Below are 23,564 nucleotides of genomic sequence, written 5' to 3' on the forward strand. Positions count from 1 at the left end.
TATCATTATCCTGAATTCTTTTTCTGGAAGGTTGCCTATCTCCACTTCATTTAGTTGTTTTTCTGGGGTTTTATCTTATTCCTTCATCTGGTACAAAGTCCTCTATCTTTTCATTTTGTCTGTATTTCTGTGGATGTGGTTTTTGTTCCACATGCTGCAGGATTGTAGTTCTTGCTTCTGCTTTCTGCCCTCTGGTGGATGAGGCTATCTAAGAGGCTTGTGCAAGTTTCCTGATGGGAGGGACTGGTGGTGAGTAGAGCTGGCTGTTGCTCTGGTGGGTACAGCTCAGTAAAACTTTAATCCGCTTGTCTGCTGATGGGTGGGACTGGGTTCCCTCCCTGTTGGTTGTTTGGCCTGAGGCGACCCAACACTGGAGCCTGCCCGGCTCTTTGGTGGGGCTAATGGCAGACTCTGGGAGGGCTCACGCCAAGGATTACTTCCCAGAAATTCTGCTGCCAGTGTCCTTGTCCTCACGGTGAGACACAACCACCGCCCCCCCTGCACCTCTGCAGGAGAGCCTCCAACACTAGCAGGTAGGTCTGGTTCAGTCTCCTAAGGGGTCACTGCGCCTTCCCCTGGGTCCTGATGCACAAACTACTTTGTGTGTGCCCTCCAAGAGTGGAGTCTCTGTTTCCCCCAGTCCTGTTGAAGTCCTGCAGTCAAATCCCTCTAGCCTTCAAAATCTGATTCTCTAGGAATTCCTCCTCCTGTTGCCAGACCCCCAGGTTTGGAAGCCTGATGTGAGGCTCAGAACCTTCACTGGGTGGACTTCTGTGGTATAAGTTTTCTCCAGTCTGTGAGTCACCCACCCAGCAGTTATGGGGTTTGATTTTACTGTGATTGCGCCCCTCCTGCCATCTCATTGTGGCTTCTCCTTTGCCTTTGGATGTGGGGTATCTTTTTTGTTGAGTTCCAGTGTCTTCCTGTCGATGATTGTTCAGCAGTTAGTTGTGATTCTGGTGCTCTCGCAAGAGGGAGTCAGTGCACGTCCTTGTACTCTGCCATCTTGAACCAATCTATTTTAAAATATTGAATATAGTTCCCTGTGCTGTACATTAGGACCTTGTTGTTTATCTGTTTTATATACAGTAGTGTGTGTGCTAATCACAGACTCTTAATTTATCCCTCTTCCCTTTCCCTTTGGTAACCAGAAGTTTGTTTTCTGTGTCTGTGTGTCTGTTTCTGTTTTATAAATAAGTTCATTTGTATCATATTTTAGATTGCACATATAAGTAATATGATCTTTGTCTGACTTCACTTAGAATGATAATCCAAGTCCATCCGTGTTGCTACAAATGTCTTCCATAAATTTAACATGCTAATTGTGATTGATATGATTAACTTCCGTTTTGGGAGTGCCAATTGACAAGTTCCATCTTCCTTTTTTAAGTTCTTTTTAAATTGAGGAATAACTGACATAATGTATTAGTTTCAGATGTACGACATACTGATTTGACATATTTGTATATTGTGAGATGGTCACCACAGTTAGTCTAGTTAACATCCGTCACCACATGTAGAGTTTTTTGTCTTGTGATGAGAACTTAAATTTTATTGTCTTAGCAATTTTCAAATCTCAGTACAGTATTACTGACTTTAGTAACGGTGCTGTACACCACCATACTGTTTTCCATAGTAGCTGCACCAATATACATTCCCACGAGCAGTGCACAAGGGTTCCCTTTTCTCCACATCCTCACCAACAGTTGTTATCTCGTCTTTTTTATTACAGCCATTCTGACAGGTGTGAGGTGATGTCTCATGTGTTTTGATCTGCATGTCCCTGATGAGTGATGTAGAGCGCCTTAGAGCGCCTTTTCCCGTAGCTGTTGGCCATCTGTGTGCTTCTTTGGAGAAATGCCTGTTTAGGTCCTCAACCCCTTTTTTAATTGGATCGTTTGTATTTTGCTGTTGAGTTCGTTAAATATTTTGGATATTAGCCCCTTACCAGATAATATTCGATTTGCAAGTTTTCTCTCCCGCTGTGTACATGGCCTTTTCATGTTGACAGTTTCCTTTGCTGTCAGAAGCTTTTCAGTTTGATGTGGTCCCACCCATCTTCCGCCTGTGCTTATAGCCATTTGTGGCACAGAAGGTAATTCCATGCCTCAGCACAGACCGTGCGTTCCCTGAGTTGTCAGGCGTCTGGCCTGGCCATGGAGGTGCGTGTGAAGGGATGTGGGGCCTGGTTAAAGAGCGTGTTTCTGTCTTCCAGTCCCTTAGGGAGGGACACAGTGCTAGAGCACTTACCGTTATGTCAGGTCAGTAAGTCCTGAGTGTGGACTTCAGTGTAAAGAATCAGTGAGTCAGAGTCCAATCTGGAGATGAACACCAGTGAGAAGTGGGAATGGGAGATTAATCTACTGGAAACGTCAAACAGTCTTCCAGTCTGGGGGTCTGTGTGTATCATGTGCAGGGCCGTGGCTGGGCCGTTGGGAGCCTGTGTCTGGTGGAGGAGGGTGCTCGCGGCCTCTGCTGCCCTGATGCCTGCCCCCCACCCCCCGGCCCGAGAGGAGCATCATCCTGACGGGAGCCGCCGAGCCGCCGGGGCCGGTGGGCGTGTTCTCCAGGACAAGGGCAGGAGGCCCAACGCAGAGAATGAGGAAGCGTCTGAGGGGTGGCGTCGGGGTGCTCTGCTTGACTGCAGGGAGAGGGCCGGAGGGGGGCCTTGAAAGTGCAGGGGGTTCTTCAGAGCGTGGGGAGCCAGGTCCTCGGGCCTCCACGGGGCACAGGTTGGTGCCCGGGAGCAGCTGCACCGAAGCCCCTCACGGGCCCGGGGACCCAGTGCTGGGGACTCGGGGAGCCGGGCGTGGGGGGTGAGGTGACAGCGGGAGCGCTGACTTTAACCCGTGACGTCCCCCAGCTACAGCCTGGGCCCCTCCCCACGGGCTGCCCAGTCTGTACAAAAGGGGCATCTACCCTCTGATCAGGCCCAGAAAGTGTATTTTACCCATTTTTGTAATTTGTGAACTTTATGTGATTACACAAGCATGTTGCTGAGGTTTGTGAAAATGACATAAGAATAAACAAGCACAAAAGTTAGTAAGTTTCAATCCACTGGTTCAGTCTCTAGTAGAAAATTTTGGTTGGGCGAAGAGGGGAAACTGCTTGAGCGAACTGCTCCCCCCTTCCCCCAGCAAAATCGTTCTCTTAAATCGCTGAGAATGAGAATTAGGAAGAGAGCTGCCTGCCGAGCTGGTTATTATGCTTCTAAATCTGGTTTCCTGGGAAACCTCTGAACCCCAGTGCTGACGGGCTCCCCACGCTTGGCGTGGGAGACGCTGAGTCTTAATATAAGTTAATAAATAGGAGCTGAACCGAGTAAGACCTTCTCAGCATCATCCTGGATGTTCATTCCCCTCTTAGGTTTGGAATTACAGGCTCAGCAAAGCCAACCTCAGGACGTGTCGTGTCTGCCCGCGTTGAAGGTGTCGGACATCGAGCCCCGCATCCCGTTCACGGAGGTGGAGGTGGCTCTGGCAGGTCAGTGGCGGGTCTTGGTGCCCCGGCTCAGGGTTAGGCTGCGTCTCAGCGTCCTCAGGGGGAGAGTCAGCAGTGGGTGTCTTCATAGGACGTTCAAGCCCCGTTCCTAGTCCAGCTCAGCGACGGCAGATGTGGACTCGAGGGCCTGCGTGTGTTTTTCCCCGGGTGGGTCCGACAGGGCCGAGCTGCCTCTGGGGGCGGGGAGGCCTCGGGTTCCGCTGTGTGTGTGTTCATGCAGTTCTCAAGGGCACGGGTGTCCTCTGGGCCACTTGCCCACACCCGCTCCTTAGCCCAGCTGGGGTCCAGAGGCCCACGGCACTAGGTGTCGCATTGTGGGGCACGGAGGGGGTGGCAGCCGCTCCTTCCTGGCATCCCCCCACGTCTGCACCCATCGCTCGCTTCTGCCGGACACAGGAGACGTGCCCTGTGTTGCGGACGCTTCTCTCACATGGCCGTGATGTGAGTTTGCTGCTCCTTCCTGAGCAGGTCTGACAACAGCCTGACACCTTCACTGGTTCCCGCGTCTAGGTTAGGATTCAGGCTGTGTGCGAGCATCCCTTTGACTTGTGTGACATGCCTGTTGTTGTCCCGGGGCCCGTCCCGTTTACCACACCTGAGGTATTCATTTGCACATGTAAATGAAGCCTCCTCTCTGGCCCAGTTCTGGGAAGCGGGGTTCACATCCCACTGATCGTTTAACCCCCTCAGGTTTGGTTTATCAGTGAAGTTCATTGTGTTCAAGGAAGGAATCAGTGAAGTAATTCGTCATCAGTAGATGCCTTAGTTCCTCCGCTGGTTCAGGACACTGCGCTCAGGATGTAAAAAGTAGAACACACAGTTGTGAGGGACCTGGGGCCACAGAGGCCTGGGGTGTCGAGCGGGATGGGTTCCAGTGTGTTGTGGGTCATGAGGGTCCTCGGGTTTGGGGACAGGACTTGTTAGGGGGTGAGTTGCGTTTGGGGTGGGTGAAAGTGAGGTCACCTGTTGTGGGAGCGGCCTGCCAGAGTCCCTGCCAATACCCAGGAGGGTCTGGGTGCAGGCGGGGAGGGCAGCTGGACTGCAGCTGGACTGTGGGGTGTTCAGAAAACCCCAAGAACGTTCGTACTCTGCTCTCGTTTTTCACGAAGCACAAGGGTTACTTTAAGCGTTGAAGGCTTTCAGCTTTTGTTGTAATGAAAGTACAAGAGGGAAATTTGTCTGAATTATGGCAAACAAATAGTGTTCTTCTGCTAATATAAAATGTAAACCTCCATCCTTGAAAAGCTTTAGCATTTTAAAAATATTAAATGATGGTTACATGGTTAAAACTTTACTGGTAAAAATTATAAAGAAGTGCCTTTGCTCCTGCAGCTGGGGACACACCCGTCCAGTACTGCACGCAGCCCACCAACGGCGTGATCTACTTCAGAGCCTTCTCGAGTCTGAACACCCTGCCCGAGGAGCTCCGGCCCTATGTGCCCCTCTTCTGCAACGTCCTCACCAAGTAAGGGGCTCCTTCTGGGGTGAAGACACGCATTTATAGAACTCTGCACGCCTTCGCATATTTATCGGTGGATGTTTTCTCTGTGTTGTTTCAATGTATCAGTAATCAATTTTCAGTGAGTCATTTTAATTTTCAAATCCCATAGTGTTACAAAAAGGTGGATGGTGTATTTGTTGAGAATCTTTCTTATGGTAATCATACTTTCTTACTAAAATACAGTACATTAAAATATTTATAAATGTAGAGCACAGGGTAGTACAGATATAGCTATAATCTCAACAACTGAGTTCTTTTTAAGATTATGAGGAGATGATTACTTTCATCAAATGTAAGCCTTTAAATATGACGTGTGGGCCTGGGGCCAGCCCCGGAGGAAGTGACCCTTTCCCGAGTTCTCCGCCCTTTTATCAGTATGGCTCCCACCGCCTGCCCTTCCACGGCAGCGTGGATTCGGGGAAAACTCAGTCATCGCCTTGGCTGGAATTACTTCTTACATTAGGAACAGCGATTAGAATGTTTCCTACAAAAGAAGTTGAAGTGACTTTTTTTTCTTAAGGCTTGTTCTTCAGATTTCACCCCCAAGACTACCTGACCGGCGCGGCTGCAGCCTGCAGAGTTTGTGGGGGGGCAGAGCAGCTGCTGGGCTGGCAGGCGGTGGTTGGGGGGGCGTGCCGCATGGGAACGCGGCCCGCCCCGGTGACTCCGCGCTCCCTGCACAGGCTGGGCTGCGGCAGCCTCGACTACAGGGAGCTGGCCCAGCAGGTGGACCTGAAGACGGGGGGCCTGGCTGCCGTCCCCCACGTGCTCCCCGACGACTCGCACCTCGACACCTACGAGCAGGTAGCCGTTTCCTCAGCACGCGGTGGTGACGGTTGGCTTCTCGGGCGCCGTGTTTTCTTTTAAATTACATAATAATTAATTTCTTATTCTTTTTCTTCTGTCCTGATTTAGGGTGTGCTCTTTTCATCTTTCTGCCTCGATAGAAACCTACCAGACATGATGCATCTGTGGAGTGAAATCTTTAACAAGTAAGTATTTGCAAAGACGTAAATCCCCAGACGTACCAGAGACCTGAGTCTGCCGGGTCCTGAGAGCGGAAGCTGCGTGCCTTTGTTGGTTGTCGGTTTCTTTCCCCCGTGACTCCTGTGGACTCATGACATCTCCAGGGACGGTTTACATCATCTAAGAACCTACGCTTAGCAGATTTCCCTGCTGTTGAAGGGGGCATGACTGGGTCTCATTTACTACCTTTTCTTTCTCTGCAGCCCCTGCTTTGAGGAGGAGGAACACTTCCGAGTGCTGGTGAAAATGACAGCTCAGGAGCTGTCCAATGGGGTCCCCGACGCGGGCCACCTCTACGCGTCCATCAGGGCGGGCAGGACGCTGGCGCCCGCGGGGGACCTGCAGGAGACCTTCGGGGGGATGGACCAGGTGACACGCTCAGGGGCGGCTGGGGCTCCAGGGCTCGTAATACATTGTTCGTGTCTCAGGAAGGCTAACTCAAACTGGCCAAGTTTCATGGGGAAAAAGTTTTTTCGCCCGCCCTCCTCCTTCCAGCCTGCAGCCCCTCCCCCACCCCCAAGCCGAGCAAGTGCACGTCCCCCGCGAGCACAGGACCTGGCCCCGCCGCCGCCCCCCCACCCCGTGTCCCCGCGGGACCCCGTGTCAGGGAAGTCTGGTCCAGGCCAAGGCGCGTCTGTCTCTACCTGTTGGTTCTCTGGCTTAGGTGAGGCTCATGAAGAGAATCGCAGAGATGACGGACATCCAGCCCATCCTGAGGAAGCTCCCGCGCATCAAGAAGCATCTGTTGAACTGTGAGAACTTCAGGTGGGGCTGCGGTTTGTTTCTACGCAAAGACTCCATCCTCATCCTGTGTCACAAAGTGTAGTTTTAGATGCTTTTTAGAAAACGCTTGGTGGAGGCTACAGAATCGTTCTAGACTCCAGATGTTCTAACCATGAAAGAGCTGTTTTATACAGAAGCTGAACAAGTGTCCTGGGAGGTGGGGGGAGGAGGGCAGGCTGCTTTAACCTGGAGCCACAGGTGGACTCCCTGCTGCACGAGTCAACGGCGGATGTTCCGTAAATGAGCCTCAGCAAGACCCTGCCGGGGTCCTCTTGCCCGAGGCCACGGTGAAAGCGCAGAGGTTCTCGTGAGAGTAATTGTGCACCCGTTTGGGGTGAACACCAGCCTCTGCACGTGGTTGGCCTTCAGCTCAGGTTGTGACACGAACGAGACTTAAAGAGGACGACGGCTGTTGAGCTGGCAGCACCCGCCTCACCGCCAGCGTCGCTGCCTTAGATGAGCTTGCAGCTCCCTCCGTGGAACACACCCCAGGACCTTGGCCCGGCAGTTCTTGGGAGTCACTAGCAGGCTCTCCCGAACCGTCTGGGCAGCAGGAGGTTGGGGGCCTCTGGCCAGCAGAGCCGGCACCCAGTTAGTTCCTGGGCCACCCGTGCACTCATGGCTGGTGTCTCGGGGAACTTAACCATGGGGACCTTCTCCGTTTGCTCCATGAAACAGTCCTTTGCGGATTTCGGGCCAGGAGGGAGAGCATGCTTGCAAAGCACTTGGGCTAGAGCCCAGAACAGTGTTGTTGTCATGGAACCTGTTATTTCGACCAAAATAGACTTAGGATTTATGGCCCAAACCGGAAAGGATACAATTTGTCAGTGTACTGTAGATGGTATCTGTGATCTGTAGAGTTCAGGAGAGCCACAGAGAAATGTTTTTTGGGAGCGTGGCAGTTCTTTGCCTACTTACACTTTTCTACTTTAGTGACCGGGTTCGTTCTGTTCCAGACTGACGTTTTCAGTCCTCTGATACTGTAGCCCTGAAGGCATTGTTGGATATCTAGTCTCTGCATCCTCCTCGTTCTCAGGAGAGCACAGAGTTTAGCAGAACTAGCTGTTTATTGTCTGTAACACACTGAGATAAGGGATAGGCTTTTTTGTACCTGGAAAACATGTGGTGAAGGAAGACGGCTGTAGTGTTGCCTTGTTTGTCTGCTGTTTTATTCGGTTTTTGTTTTTATGTTTACATGTAAACGTTTTTACACTTTTGAGTATTATTTTTGTATGTGATTCATTTTTGTTTTAATTATGCAAAACGTAACACTTTATTTTTCATAGTAATGGTTTTCTGCACATAGACTTTTTTAAACAGATGTTCCGTGAATGCTACTCCCCAGCAAATGTCTCAGGTGGAGAATTCGGTGGACAACTTCCTCAGGACCCTCAGCCGGAGTAAGAAGGAAAGGAAGCCTGCGCACCCGCACGTGGTGGAGGTGAGGTTGTGTCCCCTGCCGGCCCGCGGGGCCAGGAAACCCAGTGAATCCAAAGCCTGTAGTTTGGCCTTCGATCCTGTGCTCCCCTGTAGCCACTTGAGCCTTGCAGTGAAGTCTCCTGATTGGAGGACCACTTGGGCTGGGGCTGCAGCAGCCTCAGAGCTTGAAGCCTCGAGCAGATGTACCCTGACGCTTGTCGTGAGCTCTGTGCACTTCCTGGAACGTACCTTACCTGCTCACGTGAGCTTGGGCGTTTTCTCATTTCTCTGGGAAACGTTTTACTTTCAGAAACCTGCACCTAAGGGACCTGGCAGGCACTCCCCAGTCACGAGGAAGCTGGTGACGGTGAGTCCCTTCTGCTTAATGCCCTGCCCACTGCGCATCCATGGGCCCTTCCGTCACCAGCTGGGCGTCCGTCGGGTAGGACCGCCAGGTGCTGTCTGTCTGGGTGCCTCATGTTCAGTCCACCTATGTTTAAACATCACTGCCACATGGGGGTCACCTCCCCTCCCGTGCGCCCTGCTGCCCCTGAGCTCTGGTGGCTGGCCTGGCTTGTCCTGGGGGAGTGACCAAGCAAGGTCACACACACTGCCCTGGGAATGGCGTGGCATGAGACGGTCCCAGGGGAGTCTGGGTTGGGGGTAGGATACTTCATCTCAGCTCTGAGGTGAGGTTGTGCGAGACGAGGTCGTCAGCGCCTGGCTGCTGCGTGTGGGGACGTGGCTGGTGCCGCCCAGGGCGTCGCAGTGCGGGGGTCTGGGTACTCCGGGGCATGTGCCCAGCTAGCCCCTGGGCCACGCGGTGGTGACGGCCTCTGCCCCCAGGACCCCACCTTCAAGCCCTGCCCGACGAAGACACACTTCCTGCTCCCGTTCCCGGTGAACTACGTAGCTGAGTGCATCAGGACTGCTCCGTACGCGGCCCCGGCCCACGCCAGGTGCGAGGGGGAAGGGCGCTGCTGGGGACGCTTGATGGTGGGTGCGGAGCAGCTCTGGAGCACGGCGCTGTCGCCGGGCTCAAGGGGGAAAGGGTGTCTGTGTGGGAAGTGTCATCACAGCTCATCTTTTCCGTCAGCTCGTTTCCGCGTTTACAGGAATCAGACACGCTCTGCTTGGCCATCAGGAGTAGGAACGTGTGTTTCTATAGTGAATAGAAAGATGTAGGTTCAGAAACAAAAACAAGAGGTACCTACTCCTGGGTGCTGGGATCATAGGTGTTTTTTCCATTCTTTTGTATTTTATTTTATTTTTTTTAAATTTATTTATGGCTGCATTGGGTTTTCGTTGCTGCATGCGGACTTTTCTCTAGTTGCGGCGAGCGGGGGCTACTCTTCCTTGTGGTGCACAGGCCTCCCACTGCGGTGGCTTCTCTTGTTGCGGAGCATGGGCTCCAGGCTCATGGGCTTCAGTAGTTGTGGCTCACGGGCTCTAGAGCGCGGCCTCAGTAGTTGTGGTGCACGGGCTCAGTTGCTCTGTGGCATGTGGGATCTTCCCGGACCAGGACTCAAATCCATGTCTCCTGCATTGGCAGGCGGATTCTCAGCCACTGTGCCACCAGGGAAGCCCATTCTTTTGTATTTTATAATTCCCCTTACATAACAGAAACAGCAGAAGTTTCTGAAAAAAGGTGCGTGGAGGGTGGACCCCTGGCCCTGTCGGGGATCAGGGCTTATCTGCATGGGGTCCCCACCCTCTCCCGGAGCCTCGGCTTCGCTCCTCCACTCGCGTCCCCTCTGCCTGTGTCACCTGCTCTGTTGTAGAAAAGACCAGTCAGGGGGCGGGAGTGGGGGGAATGGGAGCAGGCAGGGCCCCCGTCGGGTCAGCCTGGCTGCTGTCCTTCTGGAACCACCTCGGCTGTGCTGGGGCAGCAGCTGTCACTGCTCACGATGGATGGAAGTCATGGGGACATGGGACCCCTGATAGAAGCTCACGCTGTTGGAGTGTTTTCTGAGGGAGGGACGCCTCGTGCGTACACGCGTGCGCGCACAGGCTAACGCGGGGGTTTAAGTAAGTGATGGGCCACACGTTCGCCTGCATCATGGAACCCACTCACCGCTAAACGTTCCGTGTGCCGCGGCAGGTCAAGCAGGAGGGACGTTCCTGCCCCACCCCCGTCACCCAAGCCTCTGAAAGTTCATCTTCCTCACATTTTTCTCCTAGCTTCTATTTTAAAATGAAAAAAAGGTCATGATGTATGTATCGTTTTACTTGGTTCTAATTTTGTTCTTACTCAGACACACTTGCCCTTGTCTTGGGTTACTCCGTGTTATATATACATAACTGCCCTGCAAGCCGCGTTGTTTTTCACTCGCATTTTTTTTCTTTTCAGTCTCAAGATCCTGGCACGCTTGATGACAGCTAAATTCTTGCACACGGAAATTCGAGAAAAAGGCGGTGCTTATGGTGGAGGCGCCAGACTCAGCTACGGCGGGATCTTCACGCTCTACTCGTACAGGTGAGTCGGGCCGTCTGGCCCCAGTGTCCTCACACGCGGAGCGAACTTCAGAAAAACGCTTGTCCCGTTGTCACTGGGCCGGCGTGTAACCCCACCCAGCAAGGTCCTTTCAGCTGCAGGCCTTAGGGACAGCGGGAGGGGATAGACAATAGCTCTGGGGTTTGGTAACCAGGGTGTGTAAGGAGATGACCTGGAAGCTCTCCGGGGCTGGGTTAGGTCTTCAGGCCCAGACTGTTCTGCCCTTTTACGTCTCTGTTCTGTGGCCCTGCTGCCTCTCTGGCACCTCAGGGATGGAGGGTTTCTCTCTGTCCCCGACTGCTACACGTCCCGTGACATGGGCTGATGTGGTCATGTGGGGGCCGTGGGTCTTGAGGGACATGAAAAACGAGGCGTTTCCCACAAGGTGCCCTCAGGACCACATGCACGTGTGAATGAGGGGGGGGCCTTGGAGCTCTTTCTGTTCAGGGAAGGACACCGGAAACTGGCCTCTGAGGCGTGATCATTGCGCCGTCTGGGTGCATCTTATGAGCGTCTTCTGTTCCTTCCGGCCGGTCCCCCAGCTCTCCTGTCCTGGGTCATAGCGCTGTAGTCAGTGATCAGGTGGCGAAGTGCGGGTGACAGGCGAGGTCTGCAGGGAGAGTGTCGGGGCTTGTGTGGCCACATGTCAATTTCCAGAGTACTGGGTTGTCTGGACTGTTAAAACAGCATTAACAACCCCGAAGCATTGAAGAACTGAAGTCGTGCCTGGGTGTCCCCTATACTTTTTCTGCTGAACGTGTGAGTCTGACTCCTTGGGTCTCCAGGGACCCGCATTCCACGGAGACGCTGCAGTCCTTCCTGAAGGCCGTCGACTGGGCCAAGTCTGGGAGGTTCACGCAGCAGGACATCAACGAGGCAAAGCTCTCTGTCTTCGCCGCCGTGGACGCTCCGGTGGCTCCTTCAGACAAAGGTATCTGGCGTATGTAACGTGCCTCGAGCCGTGGTGTCAACAGCTGGGATCCCCCCATGCGGCTCCCCAGGCTCGCGCCCTCCCAGCCTCCACGAGACCGTGCGTCTCAGCCGAGTCGGGAGGAGAGTGCGCTGCGGGCGCGTGACGGGCAGCCGTGTGACCTGTGGTGGATGGAAACAGGCTGTAAAGGGCCAAGGTGGCCACATGCCCCTCCATCCTGCCACTTGTGCTCACTCAGGCCTGGACTGCTTCCTGTATGGCCTCTCGGATGAGGTGAAGCAGGCGCACCGCGAGCAGCTCTTCGCTGTCCGCCACGAGGATCTGGTTGACGTGAGCAACAGGTGAGTAGGAGCCAGGTGGTTTAGCGCCCAGACCCTGCGCCCCCCGCTGCTGCCTGAGTGACCCCCACCCGTCCACCTGCAGGTACCTGGGCGCCGGGAGGAGCACACATGGCGTGGCTCTGCTCGGACCAGACAATGCGAGCATCGCCAAGGACCCGTCGTGGATAGTGAGATAGCAGCTAACCCTGACTCCGTGGGACTCGGCCCAGCCTTAGGCCTCCTGACAGGGCTCTGTGCTTTTCTGACCTTTAAGTTATTTTTTTTTTGCAAAACTCTTGATCATATGAATATGTGAGCATATATATGTATATATCATTCTTATGATTTTGCCTAAGGTATTGCCTGGCAAGTCAGACGAAAACTCTTCTGTCTTGAAGAAGGAAATAGAGTGATCACGAAGAAATTAATTGAAATAATCATGCAGTAAGTGCCGGAGATGCACAGATTATAGATTTTAAGACTTCCTCCTAATGCTATGAATGCTTATTTTACCTATTAATCCTAGAACATGTATTTTAAAAATAAAAGGTGGCTCTGACCTACCTATGCTTTATAGTCATTTTAAATCACTTTTTGTTAAAGCAGTTTTTAGGGACTTCTTTATGGAGAAATGCACGAGCAAAGGGACAGAGGTGTCCTGACGTCTGCTCTCCACTCACCCTGGCGGCGGGGCCGCACCAAGGCCGTGGGGTGGTGGAGCAGCATGTGCGGTGGACGAGCCTGGAGGACGCGGGGCTGGGGGACGGCATCAATTTTGACTCCGGGATCTGACTCCTCCGCCCCGTCAGGCTGTCAGACAGAAAGGAACCTGCCGGCCCTGCCTTGAAAGGAACCGAATCCCCTCCTCCGCTTCCTCCAGGCGCACAGCAGGGGCAGAGGAGCTCATGTCTGAAGACTCAGGGGCGCATCCACCCCTGCCCCCCCGGGGGGGTATCACCTTACCTGGCGCCCTGGTCCAGGGCCTTCCCGGTGCACTTGGCGAGTCACCCACGCGCCTGCCAGTCAGAGCGCCACCTCTTTCCTCGCCTATCTCCTGGCTCCCAATTCCCTAGAAAACACGTGCCTGTATCTGCCGACAAAACCCTGAGAACCACTCACACACCCTGAGGTTTTCAACTCCCACTCAGAAAACAAAGAAACCAGGCACTGTGGTTGGCTTTTAGCAAACGTTTAATTCTGCGGGATCCGCGATTTGTGAAGCAGGACACAGAAGACAGCACAGCTGACACCCCGTGCCGGGGAAGGCGGGCTGCGCTCAGGGTTCACTTACGATGCTCGCATAAAGTGCTCATAAATAACTTAAACGTTACAAAACGGGCAGGTGGGGCGTCTAGATGGTGGCATGCTCCTCAGGGCCGCGGGGCTGCACAGGCTCCAGCTGGCCCGCGTCCGACACCTCGAAGCTAGCCTTGTACTTGGCCAGGATCTTCATGAGGGGCCGCAGCTTCAGCCACCACTGCTCCTTGGGGATCCTGTGCCTGCGGGAGGGGGAGGGGTGGCTGAGCAGGGCCTGGGCCCCCCACCCAGCGGGCCTCCCTCCCCTCCCTCCGACAGGGCCCCATGCACTTACTCGAAGTCCGTCTCCTCCTTCAGCTTGGCCACGGGCTGGAAGAGCAGGTTTCTTTTGCTTATTCCCAGCACACAGACGGAATCGTCACTTACAAATCTTTTTCCTATAAGACAGAAAAATGTAAGAAAATGAGGGGGTGAAGTCAAGGTATCGGCACAAATAATCAACGTCTGGAGCGAAGGGAGGACGAAGTGCTGCAGGCACTGAAAAGAAAAGAGGGTATTACGAAGATTTTCATGCTAAATTTTCTGAAAGTGTAGATGAATTGAGAATTTTGTGGAAGATAAAAAGATTCAAGGAACAGACACCAGCAGGTCTATACACACTGAAGAAATTCAGCTTTCCCTGCACAGAAAGCAGGGCTGGGATGCAGGTAGAGGTTTAGCAAACATCCAAAAATCAAAACAAAACTTGCCTTAGAAACGCTCTCCCCGGGGAACCCCCCCCCCCCCCACGGCAGCCTCTTAGAAGCTAGAACAAGGCTGCCCACCCCCTACAATGGACAGGGACAGAGCGGATGGGGCCAGCCTGCAGTGAGAAGAGCATGCACAGCAGGGGGTGTCGGGGGCGCATCCCAGGAAGGCGAAGTGGCCTTAGCACTAGCAAGTCAGCTGAAGGAAATTCAAGTGACCATCTCATTTGACGCCAAAGTGTTACCGTAGCCTTCGCGACTGAAAAACTACTGAAACGAATATCAGAGGTATCCAGTAACTATCAAAGACCATCAGCAAATAATAAGTTGCAGAAAGAAAGGCTTCAGTTAAATATTAGTAAGAATTCTCAGTCATGAAACATTAAAGGCATTCCTTGTGCCATTAGGGTTGAGAACAAGACAGGAGTTCTGCTGTCGCTGTGTCTGTCAGGATTTCTCTGGAGGGAACACAAACACCCACAAAAAGTATCAAGGAAAAAACCAAAAGGTCGTATACAGATGCCATATGTGTGGATAATAACAACCAAAAGAAAAAAATTGTATCTACAAATAATTACTAGAATTAAGGGTGTGTAGAAAGTTACTGATGGCAAAAATCAGTGTACAAAAATGACCACAAAAAGTATCAAGGAAAAAACCAAAAGGTCGTATACAGATGCCATATGTGTGGATAATAACAACCAAAAGAAAAAAATTGTATCTACAAATAATTACTAGAATTAAGGGTGTGTAGAAAGTTACTGATGGCAAAAATCAGTGTACAAACGAGTTGTATTTCTGTACACCAGCTATAAGACACTGATACCATTTGCAATAATATATTTTTAATAAATTATTTTTGGCTGCAATGGGTCTTCATTGCTGCTCGCAGGCTTTCCCTAGTTGCAGTGAGCGGGGGCTACTCTTTGTTGTGGCACGGGGGCTTCTCATTGCGGTGGCTTCTCGTTGCAAAAGCACGGGCTGTAGGCGCACGGGCTCAGTAGTTGTGGCTAACGGGCTCCAGAGTGCAGGCTCAGTAGTCGTGGCGCATGGGCTTAGTTGCTCCGCAGCACGTGGGAACTTCCCAGACCAGGTATTGAACCTGTGTCCCCTGCATTGGTAGGGGGATTCTTAACCACTGCACCACCAGGGAAGTCCCATGCAATAATTTATTTTTAAAATCACTAAGTCAGGAATAAACTTATCAAAAGATATGCAAGATCTTTATGTAAAACTGCTTTAATAAGATAACAAAAGGCCTAAATATATGGAGATTAAATGTTCATGAGTTAGAAGTTCAATACTTTAAAAATGTCAATTCTTCCTCCAAATGATTTATTATTTAAATGTAACCACCACCCCCCAAAAAAAAAATCCAACAGAATTGATGGACCTTGACACAGAGGGCCAGGAATAGCCAAAACTGGAAGATGGCCCAGGTAGGACTTGCCCTACTAGGTATTAGTAATTGTTCACAAAACTGGAACATTGGCACGGATCGGTAACTGAATGCCAAAACATCAACCTAACAATCCAGAAATAGTGCCTTAAGCTTTTGGATACCTGGTCTATGATGGAGTTTATACTGCAGGGTAGAAAAACAAATGGATTTTTCAATGACTGGCACTCAAATAACTGTACACATGGAAAATATTACACCTTAAACTGCATATCAGTTCAAGTGGATTAAAGAACTAAATGTAAAAGGTGAATATTTTAGTAACACAAAAAGCTCAAATTTTTAAGGACAAAGTTAAAAAAATTGGGTACATTAAAATTAAGAGCACTTGGGATTTCCCTGGTGGTCCAGTGGTAGAGAATCTGCCTTCCAATGCAAGGGACAGGGGTTTGATCCCTGGTTGGGGAACTAGGTTCCCACACGCCACAGGGCAGCTAAGCCCAGGCACCAAAACTTCCAAGCTTGTGCCACGTGCCGCAAACTACAGAGCCCACCCACCCTGGAACCCACGCGTCACAACTAGAGAGAGAAAACCCGCACGCCACAACTAGAGAGAAGCCCACGCGCCAAAACGAAAGATCCCATGTGCCACAGCCAAAAAAAATAAAAATAAAATGAATGTTAAAAAAAATTAAAGAGCACCTCGTTAAAAGATAACCTTGCAGAAAATGACAGGGTTTGCCACAAATGGGAGACACACGTCTGCAACATGTGACTTTGACAGAATATAAAATATGGACTTCCTCATAAAATATTAAAAATTCCTCTAAAATAATCAAAATATTTTTAAATCCTAAGAAATGATATAGACAAAACAAGAAATCATCAGATAACATGAAGCAATAACAGAATAAACAAGAATGATCCATAGGCAGGAAGGGCCTGGCGTTTCCCTCATAACCTAGAGGTTTAGCCACTTACAGCCACGGGTGCCTGTCTCAGTCCCACCCAGCATCACAGCAATACTTCAAAGGTGATGGATCCATCGGGTGTGGCCCAGGGAGGGAGGGGATATCGCGCCCTCCCGCAGGTGAGCCTGGGGTGGGTGAGACTGGTCTGGAGAACCGGCCCACTCCCGGGTCAGGGCAGGACCCAGAGGCCCTGGTAGGGCCGGGTGGCGGGTGGCGGGAGGGCAAGGGTGGGCCACAGAGATGGTTTCAGAAGCCGGCCCTACGGCCGGTCAGGGAAACGCACTCTGCTTCTCTCACCTAAACCACGAAACCAGAGCCTTTGAAGGTTTAATCCTACAAAGTCAAACCCTGAAGGAGAGCCGGGGAATGACATCACCAAATCCCGAGGTTGCTGCCAGTGGGACGGAGTCAAACATGGAGGGAGGACCCGCCAAGGAGGACACAGTCCAGGCACTTCCCCATCCTCTGTCCTTTTCTCCAAAAAGAGAGGCCATAAGGAATCAACGAAGAAGCCAAGTATCTTAAGGAAAAGCCAGTTCAGAGCGTCCACGAGGCAAAGAAACACAGCCAGGAAAGCTCCCATCTGGGGTCTTGCTAGTGGAGCCCTCACGAGCTTGCGGTTTTCCATTAAAGGAAGACAGATGTTGCCACGTGATTGGAACGCCTCCCTCAGTAATGAGCATTTTGTTTCATTAATTACTTTTATTCCTAACGATAACCTGAGTCTTAAGCAGCAGCAACAGAGTTGAGTGAGAGCTGGTTCTGTCCCGTGCAGTCCAAGGCCGGGTGGAAGCCAGGGAGAAACGGGGGCCCAGAGCACGGCCCCCCCCAGCGCTGCGGCCGCCCCGCTGCCCACTTGGTACCTCTCCCTGCAGACTCCTTCAGCTTCTTGCTGATCCACTGCATGGCTCTGGCGGAAATTTTGGTTCCAAAGTTTCTATCAAATGGAGAAGGCGCCCCACCCTGTTGGTGGTTAGAATTACCTGAATGTTAGTTACAGACAGCGACACCTTTCTGGCTGTTCGTTTTTTAAAATGGAATAGAAATTAAAATGACTATTTAACAAAATTCACATCACATTTCTGAGAGACTCAAATTTGTAAATATGGGTTTTGGGGGGTTTTGTTGCATATTTCTATCTCCTTGTATATGGCTGGGACCAAACAAACCCAAACAAACCCCATAACTCCTGCAGCCAACGCCCAGCCCATCAGGCATCTCAGTGCTTCCCCGAAGGAGGAGGCTTTTAATCAACCAACTGGTCAACGAGCATCTTTGTTATTTTAGAATCTTTAGCAGGATTCCTTAACCTTGTTTTGGGGTAGGTTACGGGGGTGGGGAGGGGTGGTCACAGTTCTTTAAGAATCTGATCAACTCTGTGGGCTCTCTCTCACAAAGGCACACACGTGCCCACCAGTCCATCATGTAGTTTCAGGGGATTCAGTGCATTAATGGGCCCTGAGCTACAAGTTCCTAAGACACAGGACTGAGTGGTGGTGATGGACAGGCCTGCTGTCAGGGGACCGGGTCCCTCCACGCCCGCCCGCTGCCTGCCTTGTGGTCTGGGTGCATTTACATGTGTACCCCAAGATTCTTCCCAAATCGCTCCAATTTAATGCAAATCTCAAAGAAGTATCATCTGTCTGAGATTCCAATTTAAATGGTAATAAGGCCTGAAACTGAATCAAGTACTTAATTTGAATGTCTATCCACTCAACTGGTGTCACTATTTATATGAAAGTGGATGGTTTTCCTTAAAAAGCCCATCTGCCCAAACATCACAAACAGTGGAAAGGATTCCTGAGGCTGGTGATATCTGGTTTAACAATAACACAGTTCAGATGTTGATTTTAATCATGTTGGAATTTACCCATGAATACACGTTTTTCCAAAATGGCTAAAATAGGACACCCATCTGAGAAAAGTCACAAGGCATCTGGCTGCCTCCCTAGCCCACGGCCCACCTGCTGCATGTGACCCAGCACGTTCTTCCTGCAGTCGAACACCCCCTTGCCCTCCTCTGAGTAGAGCTGGTAGATGAAGTCGGTGGTGTAGTTCTCATTGCAGCTCTCGTTCCTGAAACACACGGCAGCTCGCTCCCATCCCGCCCGCCCGCTGCACACGGCCTTCTCTATCAAGGTCAGCGGCTTAGTTAAAGAAATGACTTGCAGAATCTTAAACAAGAAAACTGACTACACAGCAAAAATGAATTTTTAAAAATTACCGTCCAATTATGTAAATGCCTGCAAGTCTGAACACAAAGAAGCACAGTGACTCCGCTCATTTCTCCAGGATTCAGAGCGAGATCGTGCAGAGAAGTGGCCCCTCGTGGGGGGTTAGGCGAAGCGGGTTCTTTCTGAGCAGCCAGGGCTCAGCTGGGGGCAGCCAGAGGCCCCTTACCTGAGCACGAGTCCCCTCTGGATGGTGGTCTTCATCTTCTCTGTTAGGTGCTCCACGTTGGACTAGGAAAGAGTGTTCCCTTAGGATACTTTTATTAAGCGCCTACTGTGTGCGGGGTACTGTCCGGCCCTGTGACAGTGGCAGCGGGGGAAGTTGGAGCAGCTGCTCCAAGTTCGTAGCGGAGAGGACAGCAGATGAGTGACGTATCAGCTAGTGACAAACGCCAGGGAACCTGTAACCCAGCAGCCCACGGCCACGGCAGGGGGAGGGGGGTGTCACTGAGTCAGTGCCACACATGGCGTCCATGGGAGACGCTTGCCCAGATGAACGGTTTCCCTTGAACACATCAGTGTGTGTATTCCATGTACTCGCCTAGAGCTGATACTTTCCTCCACTGGAAAGTATCCATTTCCATGACAGTGTTTTCTATCTCAGAGGAAAATACCTGTTACCTGACTTTATACAGAAACTCGTAAAACTGCCTACCAAGCATTTTCAGGCCAGGAGAAACCTAGAGACTCAAATCGGTGCACAAATTTTCTCAGGAAGGACTGTTGTGTCTTGAGAAAGGAAATGTGCAAGAAAGCGAGAGAGTGACACAAAAGCAAACATTTTTAGAAAGAAGCACGCTGCAGGTAGTGAGTGTATTTCCTGTCCTGGTTTTAGCTGAAAACACCTACTTTGCTGCGTCCCTGCCTGGTCAAGCCTCCCCGGTGGGCGCCAGGCAGCCCTCATTACGTCCTGCGGTCCCAGGGAACGAGGGGCTCCTCCAGGCAGGGGTGCTGTCCTCCAGCTGCTGCACATTCCGCCCCACTCAGCCCCACAGGGACACCCGAGCTCTGGCATTGTGTGTACCCCACAGCCTGAACATCCGTAGCCAGCAGCCGGCAAAGCACCGGGCCCCCTGAACACGTCCGCATCCCTGTGAGTGTGGGGCCTTCCCAGGAAGGGCGATAACTGCTTCGTAGACAAGTGTAAGAGACAGAAACTTACAAGCTTAGGTTAAAGAGCAGCAGGTGCCCTGAAATGTGTCTGTTCCTGCTGTTACCATGTCACCGCGGACAGAGCCCTAACGCGTCACTGGCGTGAGCGCCATCAGAAGCAGGGGGGCGGGTGCCTGAACCTGACGCATCACCAGCGCCTCTGTCGACCCACCAAGCGGCAGCACCCCGGGCCCTGTGTCCACGTACCTGCAGGTCCCGGATGTCGAAAGGCTCCTCGAAGATGTAGGCAGCATCGGCGCCGGCAGCCAGCCCCCCCATGTTGGCCAGGTAGCCGCAGTAGCCCCCCATGGTCTCGATGATGAAGACGCGGCGCTTGGTCCCGCTAGCTGACTGTTTGATGCGGTCACACGTCTGCACAGAAGGACACGGTCAGGCCACGTGGGACACCACCCCACAGCCCGGCCCTGACCTCGGTCGGTGCGCTGGGGCCCCTTCGCCCTCTGCCCGCGACCTCGCGGGGCTGCGTTGCTGGGCTTGTTGGGCTCGGGCAGCGGGCAAATCCCTTGCTTTATTTTCTCCTGGAAAGCCCCGTGGACGCTTAGATCTGGCTGTCCTCAGTCTATCCCTGGACTACCTCCCGTGGGGCACCTCTTCTCAGAGCCGGACGATGGTTCCAGACCTGCCCCCGGAAGACTCGCCGATACACAGATGGCCGTCCCACCCCCGCCCCCAAGGAAACGCCTGCACCGGGCCCTCGGGGACACAGAAACCCGTCCAGCCGCCGTCCTCTCTCGGGGGAGCCTGCAAGGCCTCTGCCCTGGTCTGTCCACCACATACGCTCGTGTCCGCATCTGGCCTCGCTCAGCCCTTCAGGAGCCCCAGCCCGCCCCAGGGGCCTCTCACGGCCTGCTCGTGGGGGCTGGACTGCGGCCCCCAAAGACACCCAGGGCCTCGTGCCTGGAACCTGAGACCGAGCCCTTATGTGGGAATGAAATCCAGGATGCGTGGTTGCCAGGACTGCAGGTCCCCTCTGCCAGGGGCTCTGGTGACACCTCGAGGCCTCTCTCCACAGGAGTCACCACAGCGCAGGTTTCTGCAACTCAGTAATTCTCTGATTCGGGGGTGGGGTGCCTTCCTCGCTAGACTGCAAATACCATGAAGACAGGAATCGCACAGTCAGCGCTCAGTAAGTGTCTGACAATGAAAGAAAGAAAAGCAGGCAGCATCCTGCCCCGTCCATCAACCAGTCACGGGTAACCGTACAGGGTTCCTTAAATCAGTCCAAACAGCTCGGAGTCCAGAGTGAAATCTTAAATGGGGGGTGGGGGTGGGGGCTTGGGAGACCAGGGGTCACGTTTTGGGGGAAAGAGGTTTGTGCGCCAAAGTATAACACCACCAATGTGGAGGCCCTCACTCCAGTGCTTCGGGTTAACCGTGAAGGAGCGTTCTGATGAACAAACACAGGCTCCCTTCCATCATTCCTGACTATGCTTTCAATGTGTTTGATGGATCATCACCCTCCCCAAATAGTTAGATTGATTTAATCAAAATTCAGTGCGCCCTTCAGCCGCTGGGCAGCTCTGCGTTCTCCAGGAGCCAAGATAGGAAGAAGAAATCGCATCAACGTGACCCATCCTCTCTTCCCGGTACTTAAGCGGGGATGCGGGTTCCCGGCAGTGCGGGGGTCACAGGGGGCGGGAGGGTTTCCACGGGCTCCTTTACGTGGCCTTCGAGCACTTAAACCTCTCTGCCTGGTCTTCGTCTCAGAGGAATTCAGGGCTGGGGGGTGCACAGGCCCCTCCCAGAGCTGCAGGTCACGTGGGTTCCTTTCCTGATCCAGCCTGACACTGAAGGCGGAGAGTCACCGTCACTAACGCAGAGAGCAGCACTGTTAACCGCCTGACGGCAAAGCCCCTCTCCTGCGAGGCGAGTACCTGCGTCTGGGCCCCGACTCGGATGGTGAAGAGGGAGCCACCGCGGGCGCCTGGCAGCTGACACGGCCTGGCGGCTGGGAGCCCCGGGGAGCCAGGCGCTTAAACGCCTGTCAACTCTCTCATTCACCCAGGTTGTGTCTGAGGCTTGAGTTCACTTGATCTAAAAAGAGCAAGTCCTCCCGGCAGTGTCTCATCCAATTGCCGAGAGCAGGGCTGGCACGGAAGAGGCCGCAGGGCTGGCACGGAAGAGGCCGCAGGACCGCGCGCCCCAGTCCCTGGTAGGTGGTACAGGGCCGGCTGGCTCTGACTTCTGGGGTGAGAGGAGAGCATCCAGGAGGGCCGACGCCCCTGCCCGGCCCGGACCAGCCCTGCCGCCGTGGCCACTGCGGGAACATCCCCTCTCGCCCAGCGCTGGCGCCCTCTGGCGGGGACAGTGAATTCTCCACTGGAGGAAAATCCTCAAGTCCCAGAACTGCTCACATTTTGCCACGTGGGTGTTGTAAACATAAAGCCCAATGTGAAAAGATGAGGTGGCGCTTGGAAGGGTGTTAAGATGGGAAAGAGCCCATGGGCTCGGGCACGAGGACACCTCGGCACCCAGTTACACACCCCCTTGGGGGTTCCCATCCACAAGGCGCAGGCGGCTGGTGAGGCCGGGTGGCGGGTGACACGTGCCAGGTAGGGGCGGGAGGGTGACAGTGCGGGCGTCTGGAGGTGCAGACAACGCCCTGCGGAGTGGGGGGGATGCCCTCCCCCCCGCCAGCATCCATGGCTGGGGCTACCTGATGGAAGCGGGGAGGCTAAGTGCTGGGCCCACGGGCCCCCCATCTTGGGGAGCAGAATGCCCCCGACGTGCCTGTCGGCCTGGATGGCGGCGGAGGTCCTGGTGACGGCCTCCCCGCCTTGCAGTCAGAGCCTGCCCTGAACCGCTCTTTCCCAGATGTCTGTGCCCAGCTGAGCGCGAGAACCCTCCAGCACAGACGGCTCTGAACCTCTGTGGGGGTGGGGGGCTCGATGGGGCAGGACACGCCCCAGAGCAGAAGCCGGGTGGGCGGGGCTCGGAGGCGCTGGCCCCGCAGACAGAGCGCAGGTGACACCTGAGCTGCTGGACCCCCCTCGGATGGGGAGGGGAGGGCAGCGCCCTCACAGCACAAGGAAGGGCGTCTCCTCCCTGTGGCCCATAGTCCGCTGGACTCTCACTCCCCTCGAGACCGTCTACACTCCCCCGCCCCAACCTGCTCCACGTCCCGTCTCCTCCAACGGACCACGCGGCCAGCTCGTCACCTGGAGACCTGGCAGCAGCCTCACCACACTGGAAGGCACCTCAGGCCTCTGGTCCACGGGGTGCAGGAACAGGGATCACCCAGAGCACCCGAGGAGCAGCCTATTTTTAGTCGGCACAGGCGGGCTCACCCTCCCCCAGACACAGAGAAGCTGGGTGGGAAGTGACACAAATTTGAGCTGAAGATAAACTGGGCTCATTTGTCCTGGAAGATCGGATGGAATCTCCCTTCCGTTTCTCCTCGAGGGGGAAAGACAGACCCTACGGGTTCCACCTCATGGGCTGTCTGTCTTCTTGCAGCAAAGAAACAAACCACGACGGCAAACAAAAAAGCTCTTACCTCCATGACCACATTCAGGCCGGTGTCACAGCCCAAGCTCAGGTCTGTGCCTGGGACGTTGTTGCTAATGGTAGCGGGCACCACGCAAATGGGGACACAAAACTCAGGGTACCTACTGCGCTCCTTCAACAGCACCAGCGAGCTGTGGAGAGCCTGAAGCAGGGTGGGTACGGGGTCAAGGGAACGTGCATCCATGTGGTCAATGGGGACTCAGCAGTGGGGGATATGGGGTGCAGGAGGGGAGACTCAGAAGGGGGGGCCTGGGGTGTAGCAGGGGGGACCCAGCAGTGGGGGGACATGGAGTATAGGAGGGGAG

The 23,564-nt window shown here is 53.4% G+C and overlaps 2 protein-coding genes across 3 annotated transcripts in view; one reads left to right on the forward strand and one right to left on the reverse strand.

Moving 5' to 3' along the window:
* The window catches only part of PITRM1 (pitrilysin metallopeptidase 1), a 31,330-nt gene extending 18,792 nt beyond the window's left edge, over positions 1-12,538 (forward strand). For both annotated transcript variants that reach the window (XM_007110715.2, XM_007110716.2), the window contains exons 15-27: positions 3,367-3,483; positions 4,834-4,966; positions 5,686-5,806; positions 5,918-5,994; positions 6,232-6,397; positions 6,693-6,793; positions 8,132-8,252; positions 8,541-8,597; positions 9,077-9,189; positions 10,581-10,706; positions 11,510-11,655; positions 11,894-11,996; positions 12,079-12,538. In XM_007110715.2, the coding sequence (XP_007110777.1) occupies positions 3,367-3,483; positions 4,834-4,966; positions 5,686-5,806; positions 5,918-5,994; positions 6,232-6,397; positions 6,693-6,793; positions 8,132-8,252; positions 8,541-8,597; positions 9,077-9,189; positions 10,581-10,706; positions 11,510-11,655; positions 11,894-11,996; positions 12,079-12,172 (1,475 nt within the window). In that variant the 3' untranslated portion in view covers positions 12,173-12,538. The remainder of the gene's footprint in view (positions 1-3,366; positions 3,484-4,833; positions 4,967-5,685; positions 5,807-5,917; positions 5,995-6,231; positions 6,398-6,692; positions 6,794-8,131; positions 8,253-8,540; positions 8,598-9,076; positions 9,190-10,580; positions 10,707-11,509; positions 11,656-11,893; positions 11,997-12,078) is intronic.
* Positions 12,539-13,153: 615 nt separating this feature from the next.
* Positions 13,154-23,564, reverse strand: part of PFKP (phosphofructokinase, platelet) — a 73,386-nt gene continuing 62,975 nt past the window's right edge. The window contains exons 17-22 of the mRNA XM_007110714.4: positions 19,939-20,103; positions 18,749-18,810; positions 18,313-18,424; positions 17,212-17,311; positions 13,567-13,669; positions 13,154-13,474 (exon numbers count right to left, since the gene is read on the reverse strand). Coding sequence (XP_007110776.2) covers positions 13,327-13,474; positions 13,567-13,669; positions 17,212-17,311; positions 18,313-18,424; positions 18,749-18,810; positions 19,939-20,103 — 690 coding nt within the window. The 3' untranslated portion in view covers positions 13,154-13,326. The remainder of the gene's footprint in view (positions 13,475-13,566; positions 13,670-17,211; positions 17,312-18,312; positions 18,425-18,748; positions 18,811-19,938; positions 20,104-23,564) is intronic.

This window comes from Physeter macrocephalus, chromosome 11, assembly GCF_002837175.3.
Source record: "Physeter macrocephalus isolate SW-GA chromosome 11, ASM283717v5, whole genome shotgun sequence".
NCBI lineage: Eukaryota > Metazoa > Chordata > Mammalia > Artiodactyla > Physeteridae > Physeter > Physeter macrocephalus.